General features: G+C 32.2%; 2 protein-coding genes and 1 non-coding gene across 3 annotated transcripts in view; 1 reads left to right on the forward strand and 2 right to left on the reverse strand.

Annotated features, from left to right (window-relative positions):
- The window catches only part of LOC130442025 (uncharacterized), a 55,760-nt gene extending 32,148 nt beyond the window's left edge, over positions 1-23,612 (reverse strand). Inside the window, exons 1-4 of the mRNA XM_056775985.1 lie at positions 22,880-23,612; positions 21,776-21,976; positions 20,787-21,035; positions 18,425-18,452 (exon numbers count right to left, since the gene is read on the reverse strand). Of these exons, the coding sequence (XP_056631963.1) occupies positions 18,425-18,452; positions 20,787-21,035; positions 21,776-21,976; positions 22,880-23,381 (980 nt within the window). The 5' untranslated portion in view covers positions 23,382-23,612. The remainder of the gene's footprint in view (positions 1-18,424; positions 18,453-20,786; positions 21,036-21,775; positions 21,977-22,879) is intronic.
- Positions 5,678-5,749, reverse strand: Trnat-cgu (transfer RNA threonine (anticodon CGU)). The gene has a single exon. It is a non-coding gene; the product is annotated as a tRNA-Thr (tRNA).
- Positions 6,963-12,052, forward strand: LOC130442027 (transcription factor Adf-1-like). The gene is made up of 3 exons (XM_056775988.1): positions 6,963-7,251; positions 8,040-8,172; positions 8,576-12,052. The coding sequence occupies exons 1-3, from the start codon at positions 7,104-7,106 to the stop codon at positions 8,916-8,918; spliced, it is 624 nt and encodes a 207-aa protein (XP_056631966.1). The 5' UTR covers positions 6,963-7,103; the 3' UTR covers positions 8,919-12,052.
- Positions 23,613-23,679: the final 67 nt, after the last annotated feature.

Here is a 23,679-nt window from a genome sequence, read left to right on the forward strand (position 1 = left end):
GCAGTTTGAGACATCCTAAAATGGTTGCCAGGCGTCCGGATAAAAACGGACATAAGTAAACTTTTTGATTGCCTGTCCGGCCAAAATAAACTGTGTATGACTTTTTTTCGCAAACGAGCATGGCCGAGCGCAGGCGACGAGAGTCGACTATCGGTCTCTAACACAGGATGATGTTTCTTTGAATGACGTTTTGGAAAACTGTTCTGGGATAATGATAAATGCAAGAATTGAACAAAACTTTTGCCTTCTGAAAACTACTTAGATTTTGCTTTAATTCAAAGAGAACAACGAAAATTTTCAACAGATGACTGCATTCAAAAAGGAAATTAAAACCATGTAAATTGTTGCAGTATCATATTTATGATCTTTTATTGAAAACTTTTACAAAGATACAAAACATTTCACATTGATGATTTTAAAAGATATTCCTGAAAGGAATCAAGTTACCGATACTATAAGTATCCTATCACAATACAACGTCAAAATTGACGATAGCAAATGTTTTGACCAACTGCAAAACTTGAAAGTTTGCTGAACACTAACAAAGAGAACGTTTATTTCAACAAGCCTTGATAGCAATGAACGAAAGAACGCAACAGATTACATGTTGACACTGTTGCCAAAATATTGGTTGTAGAATTTAATTTAGAACATTTGACATGTAAGGATTTTTACAAATACATTTTGAACGAATCTGAACAGATTTCGGCAAACCAAAAATACGAATAATTGTTTTTATTGTGTAACACACTGAGAAGAAATTTTTTGTTTTATTGTTTAACTTAAAGAGAAGACGTTTTTGATTATTTTTTAGTTAAAAATGTCGTATTCGTTCTTTCCATTAGTATTTAAGAAGAATTTAAATATGTTGATAAATGTTTTAGTTATTCCAATTCAATTTTGACTGATTAATAATAAAGTACCTAATTAAGACTGATTAAGCATTCGATTTTATTTATTATTTCACTAGAATTTAACAAGAATTATGATAACAATCAAAAAAGCTTTATTTTACATACAATTTTTTGTCGTACCTGTGTATGTATATATACATTTGGGGTCTCATATACACTGCGACCCAAAGGATCTATTCTTCCATAGGCATCATGGATGATCCGGAGAGCCACTGGTGCATCGAGGAGGACGAAACTGTAGACCACATTATCTGTGAGTACCCTACACTCACACGGACGCTGTTTAAACACCTGGGCAAACCCCACAACCTGTCTAACGACATCAAAGGGCTCAAGCCAAAGCGCCTGATCGGATTCTCCAAGGACATCGGACTTTGGTGACGTCAAGGGGCACGAAGGGTATATGTGCTCAACGGCTTCACGGCAGCCGACACCTACGAACTATGAACGAATGCTACGCCCATTTCACCTCAGGTATCTATAAGGAGTAGTGCTATGGAAAATGGAACAGAAAACTTACGAAAATAACCTACTTTGTGAGGAGTCTACGTATGTTAAAGTCATGCAGAATCATATACAAACTATCTTCTTGATATAGGTGCAAACGACTTTCCAAACAATCTTCAGTCTACAATATGTTATTTTTAACGGTACGGGTAAACGCAACACTGTGTATAATCAAGGTCTTAAGCTGTTAGAATATTAGTTGTTGGATAAATTGGCAAGATGCATTGTCAAAAACGATTACGAAGTTAGCAGGTAGATTTCGTATCAATTTATCTGTTAAACATTTGTAGTAAATCACCGAATTAGTTTAAGAATGATATTCTGCTGGTTTTGTTCCTGATTTAAATGTCAAACAAGCATTACAAATAAATACTATTTGACCTTCAGCATAAACTTTTCGAAAATGTAGATCGCTGTAAACGTACCTCTCATCAACACATACAATAAGACCTATTTAGATATTTAAAATATTCAATTATTATTCTTAAAGCATTTATTTATTCTATAAACGGAATATCTGACATGAACCTTGATTATTTCCAAAAGAATAAGCCAGATACTCTGAAGAAAAAAAAAGTGTCGACTACTTTGTTTCCCAAGGCGTCCCTACCTGTAAACGTGAATGATAATATTTGTCGTAGATAAAATATAGTATTCAATTTCTTATGTGAATCATTTCATTGAAAAAATATAGATATTCTTTTAATTATCTAGTAGTTTAGAACATTCTAGAACAGTGATTCCCAAAATAGATCCTAGTGTACCATTTATTTTTGTAAATAACTTCTTTATTTTCACTTTTATGAAAAAAAGTTATATGAACAAAATTGTCGACAATAGAATTTGCTACAAATTATGTCTTCACAAATTTTCTGTGAGATCTGTAGTTACGGCGAAATAGCGAATAAGACGTTTGCACCCCTTGTTCCAAGATGGCAAACGCGAGACAAGGGTTGCGACCCCACAAACTTGAAGTTAAGCTTCCAGTGACTCTCCTCACACATTTCAACAAGAAATTTGCTTAGAAACGCAAAGTAAAATGTATCCTTTCAGTGGACTTAAATTTCAGTACTTCTTTGAGAATACTCTGATAACAAGATGGCGATACTTTGTGTAAATATATAATTAGAAATTATTAAAGCGATAACAGAGACAAAAGAAACATAACAGTGTAAACAATGAATAATTCTAAGGATATTAAAAAACATATTTATGGTAATATATACAACACGACGAGATAGCGTCGTTTTTTGTTAAGATATAACGGTATTTTCAATATTTGCATTCTAAATATTAATTTCTCAATTTCACGTGAAAGCAATTCGTCAAAATTATTGATCATATATATACTATATGCTCGACAACTTTAATAGAATTTACTAAATTTATAAACTATTTTCAATTAACTATGTATATTCGTAATTCGTATATAACTTGAATGAAATATTTCGGAAAAATTAAATTTGTATGTAAAAGATTTTATAAATAGCTTCTGTTATATTGTCTGCGAACACGTGGCAACAACGCTATTAGTGAAAATATTCGTTTTTCTATAATACACGTGAAGGTAGACAAAGTACAAATAGCAATGTTGCTAAAACTAAATTTCTTGTTAATATACTGAACCATATAAACAATTCAAAACAAACTGATAACGAAAGAAAGAATGTAGTTATGAAATGTTAATTCGAGGAAAATTTTTGTTAATATATAAATAATATATTCAATGATTATACAATAACAAATGCAGTGTAAATATTTTCATGTACACACAATAACGATGCACCACGATTGGGAAATTTATACTTGTTTTCAAATTTGGCAACAGAGATCGATAAGTTTGCCAGTGCGGGTGGAAGACGGTAGGGTATACGTCATAAGTCCTTGAACTCCATTCGAGTTTCACATGCTGGCATAAAAATCTGACTGGTTTTGTCGTCGAAGCGTTGTTGCCGCTACTTTCTTTCAACTTTTCAATATCTCGTAATTTTATTTTTTAACATTGAAATGACAGGATCCAGTTTATACATTGAAAATAATCGAATCTACCCAGAATTGATGTGAGTTAAAAAGATACATTATATACAGTGTCGCACATATATATAATATACTTTATAATAAAATTTACGTTATTACAAAATTTCAATTTTCTTTTAATTCATTGTTATATTTTAAAAAAGTATCTAAGCATTGTGAGACATATTTCAAACGATATTTTATGACGTTGGGGGAACTTTCATTGAAAGATAGGGTAATCGATTTCTTTGTCGGGTTAGAAATCTAGGGGTAGGTCCTTCCTGTGGCATCTACGACGACGTAGTTGTCGTATTCGCTTTGTGTGAGTGCCACGCACCGAAAAATCAATAACTTTGCACATTATTACCGAGGAGTGGCGTCTGCTCCACGGAGTATTGATCGAAACAAAAATTTTCTAGAATAAAATCCATTCTATGCCAGAAACATTCAAGATAATTTGGTAAAATGTACACTACTTTTAGTAGGGGAATAAACATTTTATAAATATGATTATAATGATTGTTTTACTATACTGTTTCATCTCCCACCTTTTCAAAGGAAGTAAGCACTGTAGTAGGTACTGTAGGTACTGCAGGATGTCAGTATTTCGAAACTTTTTGTGAAATTATAATTAGACTTATGGTAACCGTTCCTATTATGAATAAACTAATATTCTAATAGAATTTCTATTTTGTACAAGAAAATTTTCCTGTTTGTTCTAATTTTCTCAGATTCTATATATTCTATTGAAACGTTGTAATATTTTTATTTTTTACAAATAATTCCATTGGAGTATAATGATTGCTTCATTACTTTCAAAGTTATAAGCAGTAAAAGATGAAAAACTCATCAATTTATTATTTCTCATTAATCGTATTTTGTTTAATGGTACAAACGGGGTTTTGCAACTATTTATATTAAGCAGAAATATTCTTCTGCCATTACCCAAACTTATTTCATATCAATTAAGATCGTAAAATAGTAAGATTACAATTTCCTTTGATAAAAAATAATGGCATGTTGAAATTACGTAATTTACTATTTTTAATCTACTTTGCACAACGTAATTCGTACTAATTAGAATATAAGTCGAAAAAACGCACAATAAAAACCGGCGAGGATTTTCTTTCATTTTGCTAGAGCATATTCATAGCACGTTCCTATCTAGTTCGATATTGGTCTCACAATTTCGATAATGTTCGGTTCGTCGAATGAAATAAATAAGAAAAAAAGATGAATTTCCACGTTCCTTTATGGAAAACATATAAAAAAACATAAAAATTTTTAATAAAACTTGTATTTAAATCAAAATGTCGAGAACACATACCGACAATACCCGAACAAAACCGACTGACATAATCGTACACTGTCTGTATTATCAAAATCAAAGTTGTAGATCTAGGATTACACTTTCCTGTATTACATTAGAGATATTAAAGTTCTCTATTATGTTAACTAGATAAATGTTTGGTGTTGCCACTAAGTTGTTAAACTAGGTATAAATAATTGTTTTAGTAAACAAAAATGAAGTGGATTTAATTATCGTAAAATAAATTTTATGTTATTAAGTGAGGTTTTTTCTGTAGATATTTCTATCAATATAATTCTGCAAACTTCATTTTTCCCGAATTTTAGCTGTATTCGGGCCATCTTCCACGGAGATTGCGCTTTTCATTTTGCCCCGACGACGCTTTTACAACGTCAATAATGCCACGGTGTTGCGTCGTAACGCCAGCCACCACCGTGGCAGATCAATCTCTGATGTTTCGTCGTTCCATAGCCGAGGGGTAGAGACGGTGGTGGTGCTGTTGAAAATTTTGCGCGTTTTCATGAATAGATCATAAATTTCGGGAATCGTGACTAGAGTGGTAGATAGTATACTTTCGAAATTAACCGTCAAATATACAGGGTTTACAAAAATAATTTTCTGAGCTAGTATAAATAAAGGGCATTGAAAGTAAAATTTTTTTGTCTCACTGTACCATTAGAATAGTTTTTAAGTTTTATATTATGTTTTCGTCTTTTTGTAGTGATAGTTCACCATTATTATCACAAAAAGTTTCTTATTTTAAGGAAAATTTAAGTAATTTATAAATTAGAGACGTAAAACGCTTTAAAATTATTATAAAGATATTTTCAAATCATCGCTTTCATTAATAAATTATGTACAGATCATTTTTTAAGTATTAAAAAAAAATTAGTAATTAAGAAATAATTTAAAAAAAAACAAAAAATGATCTTGCCTCCTGTGAGGTTTGAACTCACGACCCCTGGTTTACGAGACCAGTGCTCTACCACTGAGCTAAAGAGGCTCACATTTATTTCTGTTTTGGGAATGTATTTAACTGGCAATAATTATCGAACAGATAGCAACAATTAATATTTGATATAAATAATGCTGTAACATTTAAAATGTCTCCAATTAATCAAATCAGATGAAACGGCAATTAGATTTGATAAACGTATAATAATCTAGCAGATTTTTTACATACATAATTTATAATAATATGATGAATTGTTATTTAAAAAAAAAACATAGTTTAATATAGGTATATTAATAATTATACAATAATAAACAAATTAAAAAATATAGATATCAATTTGAATTTGGATACTATTAAAACGTAGGCAACCACCAATACACGTTTTAGTTTTACCTTAATCGTGCGTATTCGAATAGGTGACGCATTTAGTAACTAATATTTATATAGAAAGTATACATATTTATATAGGTATTTGTTGATAGTATTGTTGTGTTTCATTTTAAGGTTTTTCTTCTAATTAGAAAAAATTTGTTTCGAAACAGTGAAAAATATTGACGTTTCGATCTATTGCAGTATATTAAAACAGGGTGTCCCGCATAAGAATCGACACAGAGCAGTGGATAAGAACCTAAAACATGACAATGGGGGGTAATTCAATTTTATACCGAGCTGCATTCAAGAGGGTCTAATATTTCGGAATAAATTAATTTTTTGCAACTCACTTAAAAATACCAAATTTCGTACACGGTGTGATACTGAGATAAAAAACTGAAATTTTAAGGTTAGGTCACTACTAATTAACCCCCCCGAAATGTTTCGATCTCCTCCCATTTCTAATTAATTTGGTTTTTTAAATTGGAGAGTTGCAAAGATTTTTTTTCTTTGAAGCCCTTTAGCTCCTCATAGATGTAACTAGGCTCCCAAACGCAATATTTTAGGTTTTGCTTTGTGTCGGATTTTATGTCGGACATCCTGTATATTTCGAAAGTCATTATTTTCACCTAATTTTTAATCAGAAGAGATTTAAAATCAAGACTATATATCAATAAAAACACATACAAAGGTGTAAAAAGAAAGATATCAAATAATTTCGGAATAAAGGAAAAATTCACAAAATGATTTAGTCAGTTCAAAACATACACTATATATAACATTGGTTTTAGAGAGTTTATTTTTCTAAATCCACAAGCGCGTTACCCTTACCGGTACGATGATTACGATACTTTCTGTTTCTACGTCTCGACATTCCGTCCGGCGTTGTGTGTTCGTACGAGACACAGCCATAGCGATTAGTTCTATCCGTATGGCGACCTTAACCAGTCCCGCGTTAGTTAAATAACAAATCTAACTGTTAAGAAACAACGTAATAGAACATTTGAAACGCAAAAAACAGTCAATTTCAATGGATTTTAGCAAAGAAGAATGTCTCACTTTGATTCAAATCGTACGCGACAACGAGTTATTATACAACCCATCTAGTGCGTTTTATAGATGTAGACAGAAAAGAGAGGAAATTTGGAACCAGATATCATCCGAAATAAATAAACCAGGTCTGTAATAATAACAGAAATGTTTGAATACCTAATATATAATAATTAATGTTTGGTAAAAGTCAACGTTTATGTTGCTACGTGCGGGCTAAGATCGAAGCGGTGTTGTCGATGTTAGTACTAAACGTCGTAACGTCGTAAAATATTAAAATAAAAGGAAATGGTGATAAGAAAACCGCATTGTATATAAGATTATATGAATTTCAACAAGTATTTATTTATATAAGTATTTTAGTTGAAAAAAAAAAGAATAAAAATTTTACAAGGTGAATTTATAGTATGGGCGATTAGCAACGATATCTATAGATATTTTAGTTTTACAGGTTAATTTCCTCTCTCATATTAACCTTTGAACTTGATATTTCTATAATCATATTTGATATAAATTATTTTTTGACATAATTTTGGAAACAATTTAAAAATAAATTGAATTTATAGGTATATAGAAAGACCGTGGCATTTTAATGTATATGACGTAAAGAGAAAACATTTTAATGTAATACTACTATACAGAATGTCCTTGGAATTAGTATATGATATTTCAATTAAATATTTACTTCAATTTTTTCATTGTTTCTATACTTTGGGGTTGAATTTATTATTTTTCTTTAATTTTTAATTTCTTACACTCTTTTATATGTTGTTGTTGCTAAATTTTCTTCTTTTGATTAAAAATTAAATTTTAAAGCAGATCGAAACATCAATTTTTTTTATCCAAATTTTATGTTTCCACATTTCTGTTGCGAATTTATGATAAATTAGATCACCAAAAATATTTTTATCTATAGCTGCTATTTGTAAAAAGAAATGGAGACATCTAAGAGATCACTTTCTTCGAGGTCATCTCAGAAGAGGAAATAGCGTTCATTCTTGGACCTATTACGAACCATTAAGATTTTTGGAAATTCTAAGACCAACACGGTGAGTTTCTAGTTTTTTTCATACGAATTTATTATGATTTCAGCTACAAGAGGTATTCGGAAACTTGACAGGACTAACATCGTCAATATTGCTACGAGGGTTATTCGAAAATTTAACCACAGTATTAGCCAAAATTTCAGCTACGAAGGTTATTCGAGAACTCGACGGAACTAAAATCGACAATATTTCAGCTACGAGGGTTATTCGAAAACTTGACGGGACTAACAACGCCAATATTTAAGTTACCAGAGTTATTCGAAAACTTGCCGCGGTATTAGACGAGAGTAACTTCGCCAAAATTTTAGCTTCGCGGGTTATTCGAAAACTTGACGCGGTATTAGATGGGACTAACATCGCCATCTTGATTATGTTATATCTGTAAGTATAATAATATTTGTTTCAGTCCTCCAGATGGGAAAGCGGAAAACGGTGCCGACGACGAAGACGACGTTTTTTCTGAAACGGAAGAAGTGCAATCTAAGAGATCCAAAATGGACGATACCGATAAATACGTTTACGAGGATCACGACGACATCGGATTGATACCGGTGAACGTTTTAACGGAAGACAGTTGTTCGACGGACGACGTTAATATAGGAAATGTACAAAACGATAGAGACACCGATATGTTTATGGTCGAAATATCGAATAGAATCAAGAGGCTACCTCACCAATTGCAAGATATCGCCAAAGTTAATATTTTAGCTCACATAACCGAATTGGAATTGCAAAATGAACAATCCTGATTCGAATACGAATTTTACTTAAGGATCTGGGTTCTGAATATAGTTACCAGGATTCATAATTATAATAAAGATTTATCATTTAGAATTAAAAAAGAAATAATCATCATACTTGGTAATTTTAATATGGATTTTTTATTATACAGTTTTGACTCGCACTGTATGATAATTTTGGACACTTTTCATGTGCGTTTTGATTAAATTTGCGCGATGTTTTTTCGATTAAACAGCAAATTCAAGTTTCAAAAAAAAATAATATACTGGGGTCGAACGGTTTGAAGTTGATTAGGTATATGGTATTCCTAAGGAGACAAATACAGTGTAATTGAAGTTAAAAATTGCTTACATGGTATTCCCAATGTAAAATATCTAATAAGACTAAAGTTACATTGTATTCCAAATCAAGAAAACGTGTGATAAGAATCAATTGATTTTGATCATACGGTATTCCTGATTGAAAATATACAGCTCAATTAGAATCGAATTTGATTGCATGGTATTCCAAATAGAGAAAACGTGTAATAAGAATTAAAATGAATTATATGGTATTCCAAGTACAGAAAATTTGTGTCCAAATCGAGAAAACGTAGTGTGATTAGAATAAATTGGTGATGATCAGATGGTATTCCAGATTAGAAATATTTAGTCAAATATAAGTAAATTGAATTTGATTATGATATCCCTATATATAGTGTGAATACAGTGAATGAGAATTAGTGTACGGTATTCCTTATAGGATATATAAATAAATTGGAATTGCTTATATGGTACTCCAAATGGAGAAAATGTGTGATTAGAATCAATTGAATGTGAAAAAATGGCATTCCTGATTAGAAATGTATTGAAGAAACTCGAATTTGATTCTTTGATATTCTTTATAGAACAAGTATTGTGTGAATAGAACGTGAATTTGTATATTAATTATGTATTGAAGTCGATTCAAATCGATTATATGGTTTACTGAATGGAGAAAATGTAGTGTGATTAGAATCAATTGCAGTTGTGGTATATGGTATTCCAGAGGGGAAATGTATAGTCCGATAAAATCCAATTAGATTTATTATATGGTATTCCGAATGAAGACAATGTAATGTTATTATAGCAATTGATCCTGAAAAAATGGTATTCCTGTTTGAAAATATAAAGTCCAATTGAACTGAATTATATTCTATTTTATGATATTCCTTATAGAACAGATATAGTGTAAATACAGAGAATGTGAATTGATTATATGGTATTCCCAATGGATAAATATTTGATTAGATTCAATTGGGACGAAGTGGTATATGGTATTCCTGGTGGAAAATAGATCATGCGATGCAAGCCAATTGAGGTATTCCAAATAAGGAAAATGTGTGATTAGAATTAATTGGAACCGGTTGGAAATATACAGTCCAATCAAATTCCTTATAGACCAAAGGTGGCGTGATTAGAGTAAATGTAAATTGAATATATGGTATTCCAAATGGTGAAACTGATAATATGGTATTTCTACTGGTATATATAAAGTCTTAAGATTAATTGAATTTTATTAAATGGTATTCCAATGAAGAAAATGTGTGATTCGAATAAATGGATTCCGAAATAATGGTATTCCTAACGGAGATAATGAGGTGTAATGGAACTCAACTGAAATTATGGTATGCAAAATGGTGAAAATGTGGTGTAATTCGAATCAATTAAAACTGAAAAAATTGTATTTCTAATGGAGAAAATGTTGTGTGATTGAAGTAAAATAAAATTGATTATAAAGTAATCCAGAAATGGAATATACAGTTCAATGAATATCACTGAACTTGATTTATATGGTATTCGTAGCGGAGAAGATGTAGCATGTTTGAAGTCAATTGAAATTGTAAATATGTTATTCCTAACAAAGAAAATGTAGTATGATTAAAGTTAATTGGAATTGATTAATTATATGGTAATCCAAACGAAATTTATAACGTATTAATATCTGATATACCTGATGAGACAATCTAATTGACGTCAACTATAATGGATTTTATGGCATTCCTCTTGGAAAATACATTGTGTGATGGGAATAATCTGAAATTAATTATATGGTGTTCCTAATGAGAAATATACACACATTTAAAAATACTAAGAAAAAAATTATATTCACTCATCCTATATTACATGTATATATAGCAATCAATAACTTTTATGAATTACGACAATCATAAAAAACTGACATATAATAAATCATTGTCATTATACGGGGTCAATTCAATTTGTTGTTGGATACTTTTTATAAATACCCTGTATATCACATATTCGAATCGTCGTATTATAAACGGAAGTGGATTTTGAATTGCTAATAAATTTTATTTGGCACAGCGTTGCGAATGGTCCACTAAAAACTTTTTATAATTTATTTTTAAAAAATTTTATTCTCGACAAAAGTTACGAGAAATCGTCAATATTTCAAATATTCACATAGTGTACAGGGGGAAATAAAAAGAAGGATTATTGATCACATCACTATGATATTGATTGTTTTTTTTCGCGGTTTCTTAGTAAAAATATGTCATTGTATGTATGTAAAATGAATAAGTGTGGATAAAAAAATTCTATTTTTTGTTTTTCCTTGTACATAGTTTGAAAATTTATAATTTCGATAACTCAAATGGCAGTTTTTCATGTTGCATATATTCGTATAGAAAATAAAATGAAAATTTTTCGTGTTTTTAAGTGCAGATTTTTGTAGCTCAGTGTATAATGTAAAAAAAAAATATTTAAATACGAAGTACGATATTATTTTTATTAAAACTTGAATTTACATGTTTATTAAGATATCTCGAAAAAAATTATTATTTATATCTTACACTGAGAAAAATATTTTTATCAAAGAAAATAATAACATTAATTTTTAATTTAAGTAAAAATTTATTAAAATTAAGATTCAAATTTTCTTTCAAAGTTTTATGAAACGTTTAAACGATTTATAGTAAGAAATTGTTTAATTTCATTTGAGGGGGGCAATATTGAAAAATCATTTTTTTGAAAATATCTTACAAACGTGGAGAAATACGAAAAAAAATGTGGGGAATAAAATTTCATATAAATTCGTTTCTAATCATTTTCGAAGTATTTGTAATATTAATCGAGATATTTTCAATAAATAATCAAAAAGAGAGGAAATTTTTTTATTTACCTCATATTTGCATGTAAAAAAATTGTAGTAATCGAAAAATTCGTATTTTGTAATATTTTTAATAAATTCGAACATATTTACAGAATTAGTATTTAAAAAATAATTTCAAAAAAATTATATTGAAAACAAATTTTTTTACGAACTAAATTTGAGAAAAATTGCGTTGAATCTCTAATAATTGATTAAATAATTACAAAAAAGGAAATTTTGCATTTTTTTTTAATTTTTGAACCTAAGTACAATACAAATGTATAACTTTTGTGTGGAGAATAATGTAAATTGAATTTTTTTCAAATTTCCATTTGAAAAATTTATTTTAAATTGGTAAAAAAATGATAAAAAATATGCAAATGTTCATAAATTTTTACAATTAGAAAAAATGACTTTTAAAAAAAATAATACAATTTTGTAGGATTATTTAATATTCAAATTTTTTTGTGTGAATTTTTCCCATATTTTTTAAATATTACAAAACCAATAATCAATAATTCACTTCCCCCCGCCCTCAAATAATTTTTTTACAATCGTTTAAATGAAACTTTGAATTTTAATTTTTCTTTTAAATTTCGGTTTTGTATAAAAAATGTCATTAAATATATTTTTTTTATTAAATTAATAGTTATTTACAGTATATGAATATAATTTTGTTATATTATAATAATTTTTAGGTATATTTCTATTATTTAATTTTTAAAAATTAAAATTGTTATAAATACATCACAAAAACGTTGTTTTTTCTATTTAAAATCGATGTTACATTCCACAATTGCATCACTTGTTAAATCACAAAGTTTTTAAACTATTTTTGTAAGTAATAAAAAAATAATTACAAAATAAATTTGTTTTAATCAAATTTCTCCACCTATTATCACAGGTTCATTCATTTTGCGGTGTGAATAAAAACGAGTAGAACAAGTAAATACTTGAACATATTAAAATGACAAGTAAACGCCAAAATTGAAGTGAATAAAACAAGTATTTACTCTTACTCGCGAGTAAATACTTGAGAGGCTAGTAAAACCCCGAAAAATATCAATTTTGGTGTGAATAAACGCAAGTAAATACTTCTGTAGCAAGTAAATACTCGTCCATTCGCAAGTCAACCCGACCCCAGACTTGCAGTCGTATTTGTACACGAAAGATGGCTGCATTTATGAACCTGCGTGGTGTGAAACGTTATAAGAGACCGGCGTGATATAAGTCCCGATCTATCTAAGGGACTATTACGGTTTGAGAGCGAAAACGTAGGTTTTCTCACTTCGCACTTTCTTGATGAAAACACTGATGCAAGGGGCGGAGTATTAACTGTACGGAAAAAGATGGAAATTTTCCAGGATTCCAAAGTTGCCAACGACATGGGGGTTGAAAGAAGTACCGTCAGCAGAACATTTTCAAGTGTATTGGATAAAATAGTGTCTAAGTCTGAAGATTGGATTAAATTTCCACGCACTATTGAAGATATGGATCAGGCCAAGGCAGATTGGACTTCAAAATTTCGCATTCCGACTGTTATTGGTGCTGTAGATTGCACTCACGTGCATATTGCATATTATGAAACCTTCGGAATTCGGCGACGAGTATGTGAACAAAAAAGGAAAAACAACAATAAACATTCAGATGACTTGTGACGCTAATGAAAAAATTACAAGTGTGGATGCTCAATGGCCAGGGAGTGTACATGATGGCAGGATTTGGCGAGTGATTGGAATTCGGGACGTGGTGCTCCGATATGATGGTGATGTTTGTCTCCTTGGTGATAGCGGATATGGAATTACTCCTTGGTTACTGACTCCTTTTGACGAACCAAGAAATGCTCGTGAGCGGAATTACAATTCGACCCATGCTCAGAAAAGAGTAATAATTGAACGAGTTTTTGGCCAGATGAAACGTCGTTTTCCCATACTCTCGAGCCAAGTTAGAATAGCAGTCAAAAATATTCCCAATTTAGTAATAAGTTGTGCAATGCTTCACAATGTAGCAAAACATTTGAAAGATGCTAGGGAAGAGGAAGACGGAATCGAAAATGGTGTTGCTGAAGAAAATGTACCTCTATATAATTTAGATCGGAATGAAGTTATAAATAGACGACGTGGTTATCAAAAACGGTTAGAAATTACTAATATTCTGATGATATAAATACACATTTTTGACATGGAAATAAATTTAATTCTATTTCCTTTACTCCAATAAAATAAAAAAGTAATAAAAAATATATAAAAAAACAAAAATATATCTCTTTAAATAAGTATGTCACAAGTGCGCATAGGCCTACAGTATGTCAGGTTTAACATGGCCTGCTGGAAAAGCAAATGGGCATATACCACCAACCTGTGAGCCCTCCACCGGTCATGTCATACCCGACAAACTGTGTACAGCTGTGTACGTGACGTATATTATATACTTATTTCATTTTTTATTTTATTATTATTTTTATTTTATTTTTTTTAGAGTAAAGGAATATTTCAGGAAAGGAAACAGGATACAATTTATTTCAACAACAAAAATTCTTTTAAGACATCGTCTTCTTCAACCACAACGCGTTGTTCAACGGACTCCGTTCATCTGTGTTGTGCAGCTCTTAGGTTCAACTCCGTTATCATCAGTTGTTCACGTTCAGCCTGAAGTCTTATTAGCTTAATTTGTTCAAGTAATAATAAACGCTGCAGCTCACCAGTTGTCAACTTAGACGTCTCTTCAGTTTCAGCTGAGAGTTTCAATTTCTTATCTTTTTTCAACTTCGTCGCATCGCTCTTACGTATGCAAGCAAGTCACTGGTGTGATGGGCTGGTTTGATGCTAACATGTCAACGGGGTCATCTTCGTCTTCACTATTCTCATTATCCTCATTCAGTTCAGGCAATGGCGACGTAGAACTTGCTCTCAATCCAACGCATGAAGCCCCAGGTATTTTGCAATAAAATGGGTTCTCGTTTGAATCGCAAATTTTTAGGAAATGACAACAATGTTATTGGTTTATTTCCAGTTGCGTTGACATCAGTTTTTTTCTTGACTGCGATTTTCATATTGTTCAATAGCTTTTTTAACTGTCCAACACTAGTTTGCTTTCCAACGTTTTTCGAAAACTGGTCGGCTAAACATCCCCATGCCTTTTCTCTAGTAGATGCAACTTTAGGCAACATAGATTTATTTAGCACAACACTAAAGTCTTTCACAACCGGAAGTCACACTACTTTCATCCAAATAGCTGCAAGAGGACAAAAACAAACGGGAACGACAACTGACTTGTTTGTAATGACGGGGAGTCAAGGTTAGTTTAGCGGCGAAAACAAAAACAACTCACAACAGGAAATGATGCGTAGTCTGTGTGGCGCTACAAGTATTTACTTGCCTTTCTTGTGAGTTCAGTTGTCTCGCGAGTAAATACTTGCTAGTATACCCTCGGGTTGGCGAGTACACGGTCACAAGTAAACTCGACGCTTTATTCACATCGGTTTACTTGGAGTTTAAATACTCGTTACACTTTACTTGTAAGTAAATACTCGTCGTACTCGTTTTTATTCACACCGCTCATTTTAAATTGACAAAAATAACGATTGGGAATTACTCGACCCAACTCGTGGGAACTATCAAGGATGTAGAATGTACACCAGACAAATTAAGGAGGCTGAAGAGACTTTCAGAAGGAAAGTCAGACAATTTGATGCGGAAATGAAGGTAAAAGAATGGAGCAAGGAGGAGACAGAAGAGACGAGAGATGATGAACTTACATCGAAATGTTTTTAATCAATTATATATTTTCCATTTTGCTCAATGACCTTCTGCGCTCATAAAATTTCTGGTCCTTATCAACAAAAGGTCATCGTCATTTGTGAAAGTTTACAGAATTCTGAAAACTTCCAAATAAAAGGTTATCATATAGTGCCAAATCAGGGCTGTATGAGGGATGGGGTATCACGTCCCAGCCAAGCTCCAATAGTTTCCCAGATGTGTGAGGCCTGTGGTTCCTTGGAAGCAGCTCAAAAAACACAACACCACTGTAATCCCACCAAACTGACTCTATGTTGTTGTTTTTCAGCTTTCGATAAACAAATTCGACATTTTAAGTGTTTTTCAATTGTTGTGTGCGATACATGTAGCCGCTTCGCAACCTTCCGAACGGTTATATGATGATCCTCTTCAATAATAACTTTGATTTGGCCATCATCAACTTCAGTATGCCGATCAGAACTTTTCTCACTTTGAGTGTTTAGAAATAAAAGTTTTCAAAAACCAAGTTGGTAATATTAAAAATTTCGGGTCAAGGTGTAAACAAATTGCGTCTTAGAATATGAAAAGAAATCGTAAAAGGTTCCTATAAAAGAATTTAATTCATCACGTGCACCGATTTGTGCGCGTATTTTCGTAGTAACTTTTTCAATATCTTGAATACGTCTTAGTTCCGGGCCCTTCTTTTATTCGCAGATGTTCCGTGGGGTTCCTTTCTTTCGATGAACACCAGCTGCCGACCCTTTCGACGAACAACAGAAACCTCTTTGTTGAATATCTACGTGGTGTTTGCGCCACATATTTCGTACGCGTGGTTTCTTTTTTCTTTTATATTTGTGTTGTCTAATACATAAGACACACCTTTCACTTTCTTGATTTAAAAACCAGCGGCGTATCACTTATAAATGTACATTCGGTATATCAGGAATGATACGCTAACTAGCACATCGTCGAAGTTGATTCAATGGATCACTAAATCCACCAATGAAACGGGAAACTCTTCTTGGTATAGCTATTTAAGTCTCTAAACAATCTGCCAGTAAGATAGGCTTTACTTAGATCATCTAGGAGGCCATCTACCAACGATCGGTATCACGGTGCATTGAGGAAGATTATAACATTAGTGAGTGACCTAACCAATCCACATATTTGAGCGAGCACCACAGTTAGCCTAATGACTTCAAAGCAAAGTGCTTGATTGGCTTTTTGAAAAAAATCGACCATTGGTAGTTTTAAGTGGGGCACGAAAAATCTATCAAAGATTTTTGATCACCCATAACCAAACTATGGACCTGGTATAAAGAAGGTTAAGATACGTAGTTTTGTGAGGTCAGCAAGGAGCTTTGAAAACCAGTTCATTGCTTGAGACCATTGGTGGAGTCAAAAGTATTGCTTCTACAATGGACCCAACTCCGTGAATCGTTAAAGTATATAAAAACAAAGAGTTCCATCTTGTGCGAACATCGTGTATCATTTTTTTTTATTGACCTTGCACAAAATCTAAGCTTTACTTCAAAAATATGAACCCAAAACCGGTGTTAATATCAGGCAGCCATAGATACGTCATCCCGTAAGATTATAGTCTCTTATAAACGCCGTCGGCCGCGTATAGCCTCACGATATCTTTATTATAGAAATGTACTGTTGTGGTCTCTTTAACACGTGTGTCACCGCGTTTCTAGTTATTTCGAAGGCCTCGGTCTACTATTAAATGCGTCCAACTTGAGGAAGGAATGTTGGTGCAAGTTGAGACGTCGTCGTTCGCATATGAGATGTATTTATCGCTCGCTGACGCTGCGTTTGGCGTTCAGACTTCGATTGGAACGTCTGACGCCGTATACAGCATTTAATTGGAGACCGAGGCCCAATAATGCAGTTACGAAGGAGGTTCAACGTATTATTTCGATTGGATGAAGAGATTTTCGACATCAGTCACAATATATATCTTTCTTCAATATTTCGTGAACTATAGTTTATGGAAGCCCCAAGGCAGCCAGCTCTCTTCTTGCGAACGAACTGACGCTGATTATCACGACGAATTCAATGTTTTTAATCCTTTTCGACGTCCTGCTGGGTCCCGGTCGTGGGTTGTTTTCTGATGAACTTGTTGCTCAGTACCTTCACACCCATGATCGAATCAAATCTTCACTTCACACTTCACATAAGTTGTAATAAAAAATTTTCTTGAAAAATATTTTCATCTAAACAAAGATTAAAAGATTCTGAGGGGTTCAACTGCACTGAAACGTCATTGTCATTGCGGTTAACCATAAACTAGAGATGCTGAAGGATACGTTGATGATCCCGACGAGAATAAAGCAGATAATGCAATTAAAATATACACTATCCGTCAAAATTAACAACATAATATGTGACTTTAGAAGATGTCAAAAATTTTATAAGATTCAAAACGAGGTCAATTTTTTCATCATTTTTGGAACATTTTAGACAGCGGTGATTGCTATTGAAAATAAAATGGTTTGGGTCATTAAAATGGTAATAAACCGTTTTTAAGTACAGGGTGTTCAACGATTTACGTTAAATTATAATATTTATGTCGAAAATTAAGTTATCTATATCAAATAAAAATAAATTAATTAGAGAAAATTTAAAAAATAAAAACTTACGTTATCTGTTGATCGAATACGGACAAACCTGCAATAGGAAAATTTTGAAAAAAAAAATTTCGTAGTCGAAATAAATTTTGTTATTTTAGAAAAACAAATTAAAAATTGTCATTAGTTCGGGAAAGTAAAGTCTAAAAATTCATAATTCATAAAATAGTCCAGGAATTTTAGCTGCAAGGTGGAAAAAAATCGTACAGTCGCGAAAATTACAAACTAAAAAAATCGCACGACAGAATTTTTTTCTAGACTTGTCAAAACTTAATTTTCAGACAAACACTTTTCGCCGATCATCGTCAGATCTAAGATGGATGAGTGCGGGACTGTTCCTGATCCAAAAAACGACAGATAAGTGTATAGTGCTGTCAAATTTTTTAAAAATCGTGCTCTTCTCAGTTTGCTGGTCAAACGGGCACATTTTCTCTATGGTCTTCTGCAGCCGGAGATCTGTATCATCACGAGAGTACGTCACATGAGTATTTAAGACAAAATTTTCCAAAAAACATTAAATTAGCATGACGCCAAACAGAAATGCCTTGGAGCTATGCTGCTGTATGTCTCTGCACGGTTGCCTACCGTCCCGGATTTCCCTGGATAATCTTGTCTGTTCCGGATCATGGATTGTCTCGGATTTGATAGTTAAGCCGTGAAAATTTAACAAGAGAATTGATGCTTTGCATTTGCTCCCTTTTACATTCATATATCACTTGACGTGGAATCAGTTGTATTTAAGATATATAGTCGCTTTTAACAATCGTCCCTCAAGAGAAAAAGGGTAGAAAAAATGATGACTGGGATATCGCCGTCGTCAGGGATAGGATCAGTAGTGTACCTTGCCTGAAAGGCTCAGAAAACTCGTTATCACGACGACTGCCAAAGGAAATAGTACGAAAAATATTGAGGACACTGGTCATAAATACCCATGCGACGTACTCTCGTGATGTTACAGATCTCCAACTGCAGAAGACAAGAAAGAAAATTTGCCCGTTTGACCAACAAACTCAGAAGAGCACGATTTTTTAAAATTTAAATAGAACTACACCCTCATCTATCGCTTTCTGGGTAGGGATCGCCACCGCAATCGTCCATATGTCAAAGGAAATCGCTTGCATTCAAACGTTCCAACAACTCTATGTAGTATTCGCTATTGATTGTCTCTTCCTTTTGGAGATAGTCGATGAACAATATTCCATACGCATGCCAAAGTACTGAAGCCATTAACTTCCTAGCTCACTGTTGTGCTTTGGACGCTTCGGATATGGTTCACCGGCTGCAGTCTACTCAGTTGATGATCGTTTTGATTCCGGATTGAAGTAATGGATCCATGTTTCATCCATTGTCACATATCGTTGAAAAAAATCTGATTTATTACGTGTAAACATGACCAAACACTGTTGTGAATCACCAAGACGTTGTTGTTTTTGATCGATTGTGAGTAAACCCAATTTGAAAAAAACTTTCTCGTGGCATAATTGTAAACACATTGCTTCTGATATCTTTACGGTCTCATTTATCCCACGCAATTTCGATTTACGATTAGATATAACCAATTTGTGGGATTTTTGATGTTTTCTGAAGTAACCACTTCAATTGGATGACCAGAACGTTTACCATCATCGTTATCTGTACGTTTAAATTCTGCGAACCAATAACAAATCGTTCTTTTCGACACTTTTAAAGCCATTGCTGAAGCTTATACAGTTTTGTTTCATCTTAAAGAAATGATAAATCATCAAACGAAATTGATTTAAATCCATGGTTTTGAAAATAACAAAAGAAGCTTCGCTTAAATGGCTGTCACTTTTTTCTTTCTTTCGAAAGTTGGTACTTCATAAACGTCGTATAGATTTGACAAGACAGCGCCATCTGTGTGTCAGTAACACGATTTATTGAGTGATGTTATATATAATAAAAATTTTGTCCAACTACAGATCTTCGTTTACCGATTGCACCAAAATTGTTAATGTTTTTCGTGATGATTTATCTTGATTTTATGTATCTTTTCATAGAAAATTAATTAAAAATAACAGAAAAAAATTTCGACATATTTAGATCTTTATCAAAATATGTACGTGCTTAAAATTTCCTACAATTTTTTTACGAAAAAACTAAAAGACTCAAATCAATATTCGAAAAAATAATTAAAAATCCAAATATTATCGATCAAACACATGATATTCCATCTGCAAGAAAAAATAATAGTTTTTCCTAACTTTCCCGGACTACTATAAAATTTTCAGATACAGAAACTGACTTTATTAATTAATTTTCAAAATAATATTTAAAGTGAGAGATGATTAAAATTTCTGTAAATATACCAACCTATATATTTTATGACATTATTACAATAATAAATAATATTTACTTGATAAAGATGCCTCGTCGTCGTCATCGTCGCTAACGTCCCCTTCTGCTACCGATGTTTCGATTGGTTGTTGAGTAGTTTTTTCAAAATTTTCATTTTTCGGTAATAACGGATACGAGCCGAAATCGTCCGAATTCGGTATAATCACCCTATTTTGTAAAATAAACGCCACCGAATCGAACTCGTTTATTTTTTCGGAAATTGATTTAGATACCGGGGGTTTCATACCAAGGTTCAAATCGCGATCTCCTAAAATTGATAGTGACACTTTTAACAAATGAAATTTTTACCAAACAAAGATTCCTTCGCCCCCCAGTCCCCTTCAACAACTTCACTATATCCATATTTCGAAAATGTATTCCCCCGTTTTTTAAAGGGGAAAACAACTACTTTCCTGGCTAATGCCACGACGAATATTGAATTACAACGCCTCTGAAGAGCTGTCAGATGTAAATCGACTTTTTTGTCGATATTAACATCCCCAATGGCTCGCAATTGCAAGGAGAGGGTGATTAGTGACTAGTCAGTAATATTAATCAACCTCGACTGTGCAATGAAACAAGACTGGCTATGAAAAAGGTGATGAATAACGTCATTGAAGCAATGATCATAAATGAATAATACAAAGGAGAGGATGTTGAACGGATGTACCATTCGATTTTAAGCGTCTGGCCTTTGCAACGACCATAAATAAATCGCAAGGCTAGTCGTTGTAAATTTGCGGTATCGACTTGGAGTTTCCCTGTTTTCTGCATGGACATCTACTCACCACAAAACAAAATAATAAAAATATAGTTTTTCTGTTTTTACAAGAGACATCTGTGGGGCAATCAGACAAAATGATAACAAAAAACGGTCTGCGCGGTGGACTGATGGGATAAAAACCCAAACTGAAATAAAAAGAGAAGAAATGGCAAAAACGCAAAGAAATTACGAAGAGTACAATGAACAAAGTAAAAAAATTTGTAGGTTTTTATGGGTGGACATACCTTTGGTGTTGCGAAATTCTGCTATTTCCGTTTTAAGTTCAGCTAGAAGTCGTCTCTTATTTCTCATACACTCATCTTTTATTTCTTTCTTTAATTTTTTCGTTGTATCATGTTCGTCATTTTTACCATAAACTTCAAGAAGAGATTTACTTCGATTTACGCACAGCGATGTCCCGGAACGTTTTGGTACGACTCCAGCAACTTTACAAAAATCAAACTTAATATAAAAAACTATACAACAATTTAGCATTCACCCTACCGCGGTCAATAGTTTTTGCACACCCCATAATTCATTCATTAATTTTCAAAATAATAACGTCCGTTATGTGCTTACTTTACAAGGATTGCTACTTAAGTTTTCAAATTTGATATTGGCATCATAAAGTTGGAAATTTTTAATGATGAACCTACTCAGGACTACTGAGTGTTATTTGAGTTGTTTACATACACTTTAAACATTCATCTTGGTTAAAAAATGGAATTAAATTGTATTTTCTTGCGATGATTTCTATGACTTTCGACATAAATTAAACCAACAGCGGTGTGGCCGATAAACATCGATGTTGTATGTAAACTGATATTGTAAGATTGTCATGTGACATACTGGGGGATTGAGGAATATTTGGACATTAATTCCCCTCGCACACATTCAATATTTGTCTGTCAAAAAGATTTGATAATCGCTCATAAAAAGCTTGTGTCGATCTATGCATATAAACCGACTGGAGACCTGGTAACAATCGAAGGGATTTTGAAGAAAGAAGGTTAAAAAATATAATAAAAAAATTATACTATGTTCTGGCCAACGCCTGATCGGCAGAAAATTTATCTTCCAGCATAAAAACAATCCCAAGCACTCCTCAAAACTATACAAATAGTTTTTGAAAGACTATAGTTTTATTATCACTATATTCTTATCTATATATGTTCTTTAATATATAAATATCAAAATTTATGGTATTGTTTTTATAAATTGTGTATCACACAAACTAACAACAACAACAACACACACCAACAATAGAACTAATTATATTGAAAATCTCTAAGAAAAATTATAAGATATTGTAGATAAATCATTTAAATATCTAATTCATTCTTAATTACCAGTTTTTGTTCCATTTTGTTCTTTATTTTTCTCTTGTCTATTCACATTTACTGTAAACGAAGTATTTAACGCGTCCGTTTCACTTGGGAACTTCATATAATTATAATTAGAAGTAAGGGTGTTCATGTCAAGTTCTCTAAAAGATTGACTTGTAAAATTCATTTTATCACCCTTTTTAGGAATTTGTATTTGTTTAACTTTCGATGGTAGAGAAGGATATCGTTTTTTTAAAGTAGCCCTAGTTGCTGGTAAACAAGTACTTGTTAACTGTCTTCTAATTTCACTCGGTTTAGACGCACTGGAGAATTTAATGATCCTTTTTTTAGGACTCATGTCCTTATTAATATCGAACGTTATTTCTGGTAGTTCTGTATCTATCAATTTATTAACAGTTCCATTGGATTCGAAATGTTTCGTAACACTTACATATTTATTGGTATTTCCTAAGCAATTTTCGGTTTTTGAAACACCGAACTTTCTTTTTTGTTTGATATTTGCCATATTTTATAAATAACAGCTCGTGTTTGTATTAATACAAACATGTATCCCCGTTGACGATAACGCAACGAATCTTCACTACACTTCATTCTTTAGTAAAACGTTAATTCCGATTTTTAATTTACACACCATGTACATTTTCACGAAATTAAAACCGCGCGTAACGAAAATTTTGAATTTAAACAATAAATCAAAAACAACTATACCGCATGTCACAATTCTCAATTGAAGTATGACAAACGTCGAACAGCTGGAAGGTCATAGAATTGCATAAGAGAATGATATAAAAATCTGTGCATGC

The sequence above is a fragment of the Diorhabda sublineata genome, chromosome 3 (genome assembly GCF_026230105.1).
Source record: "Diorhabda sublineata isolate icDioSubl1.1 chromosome 3, icDioSubl1.1, whole genome shotgun sequence".
NCBI classification, from domain to species: Eukaryota; Metazoa; Arthropoda; class Insecta; order Coleoptera; family Chrysomelidae; genus Diorhabda; species Diorhabda sublineata.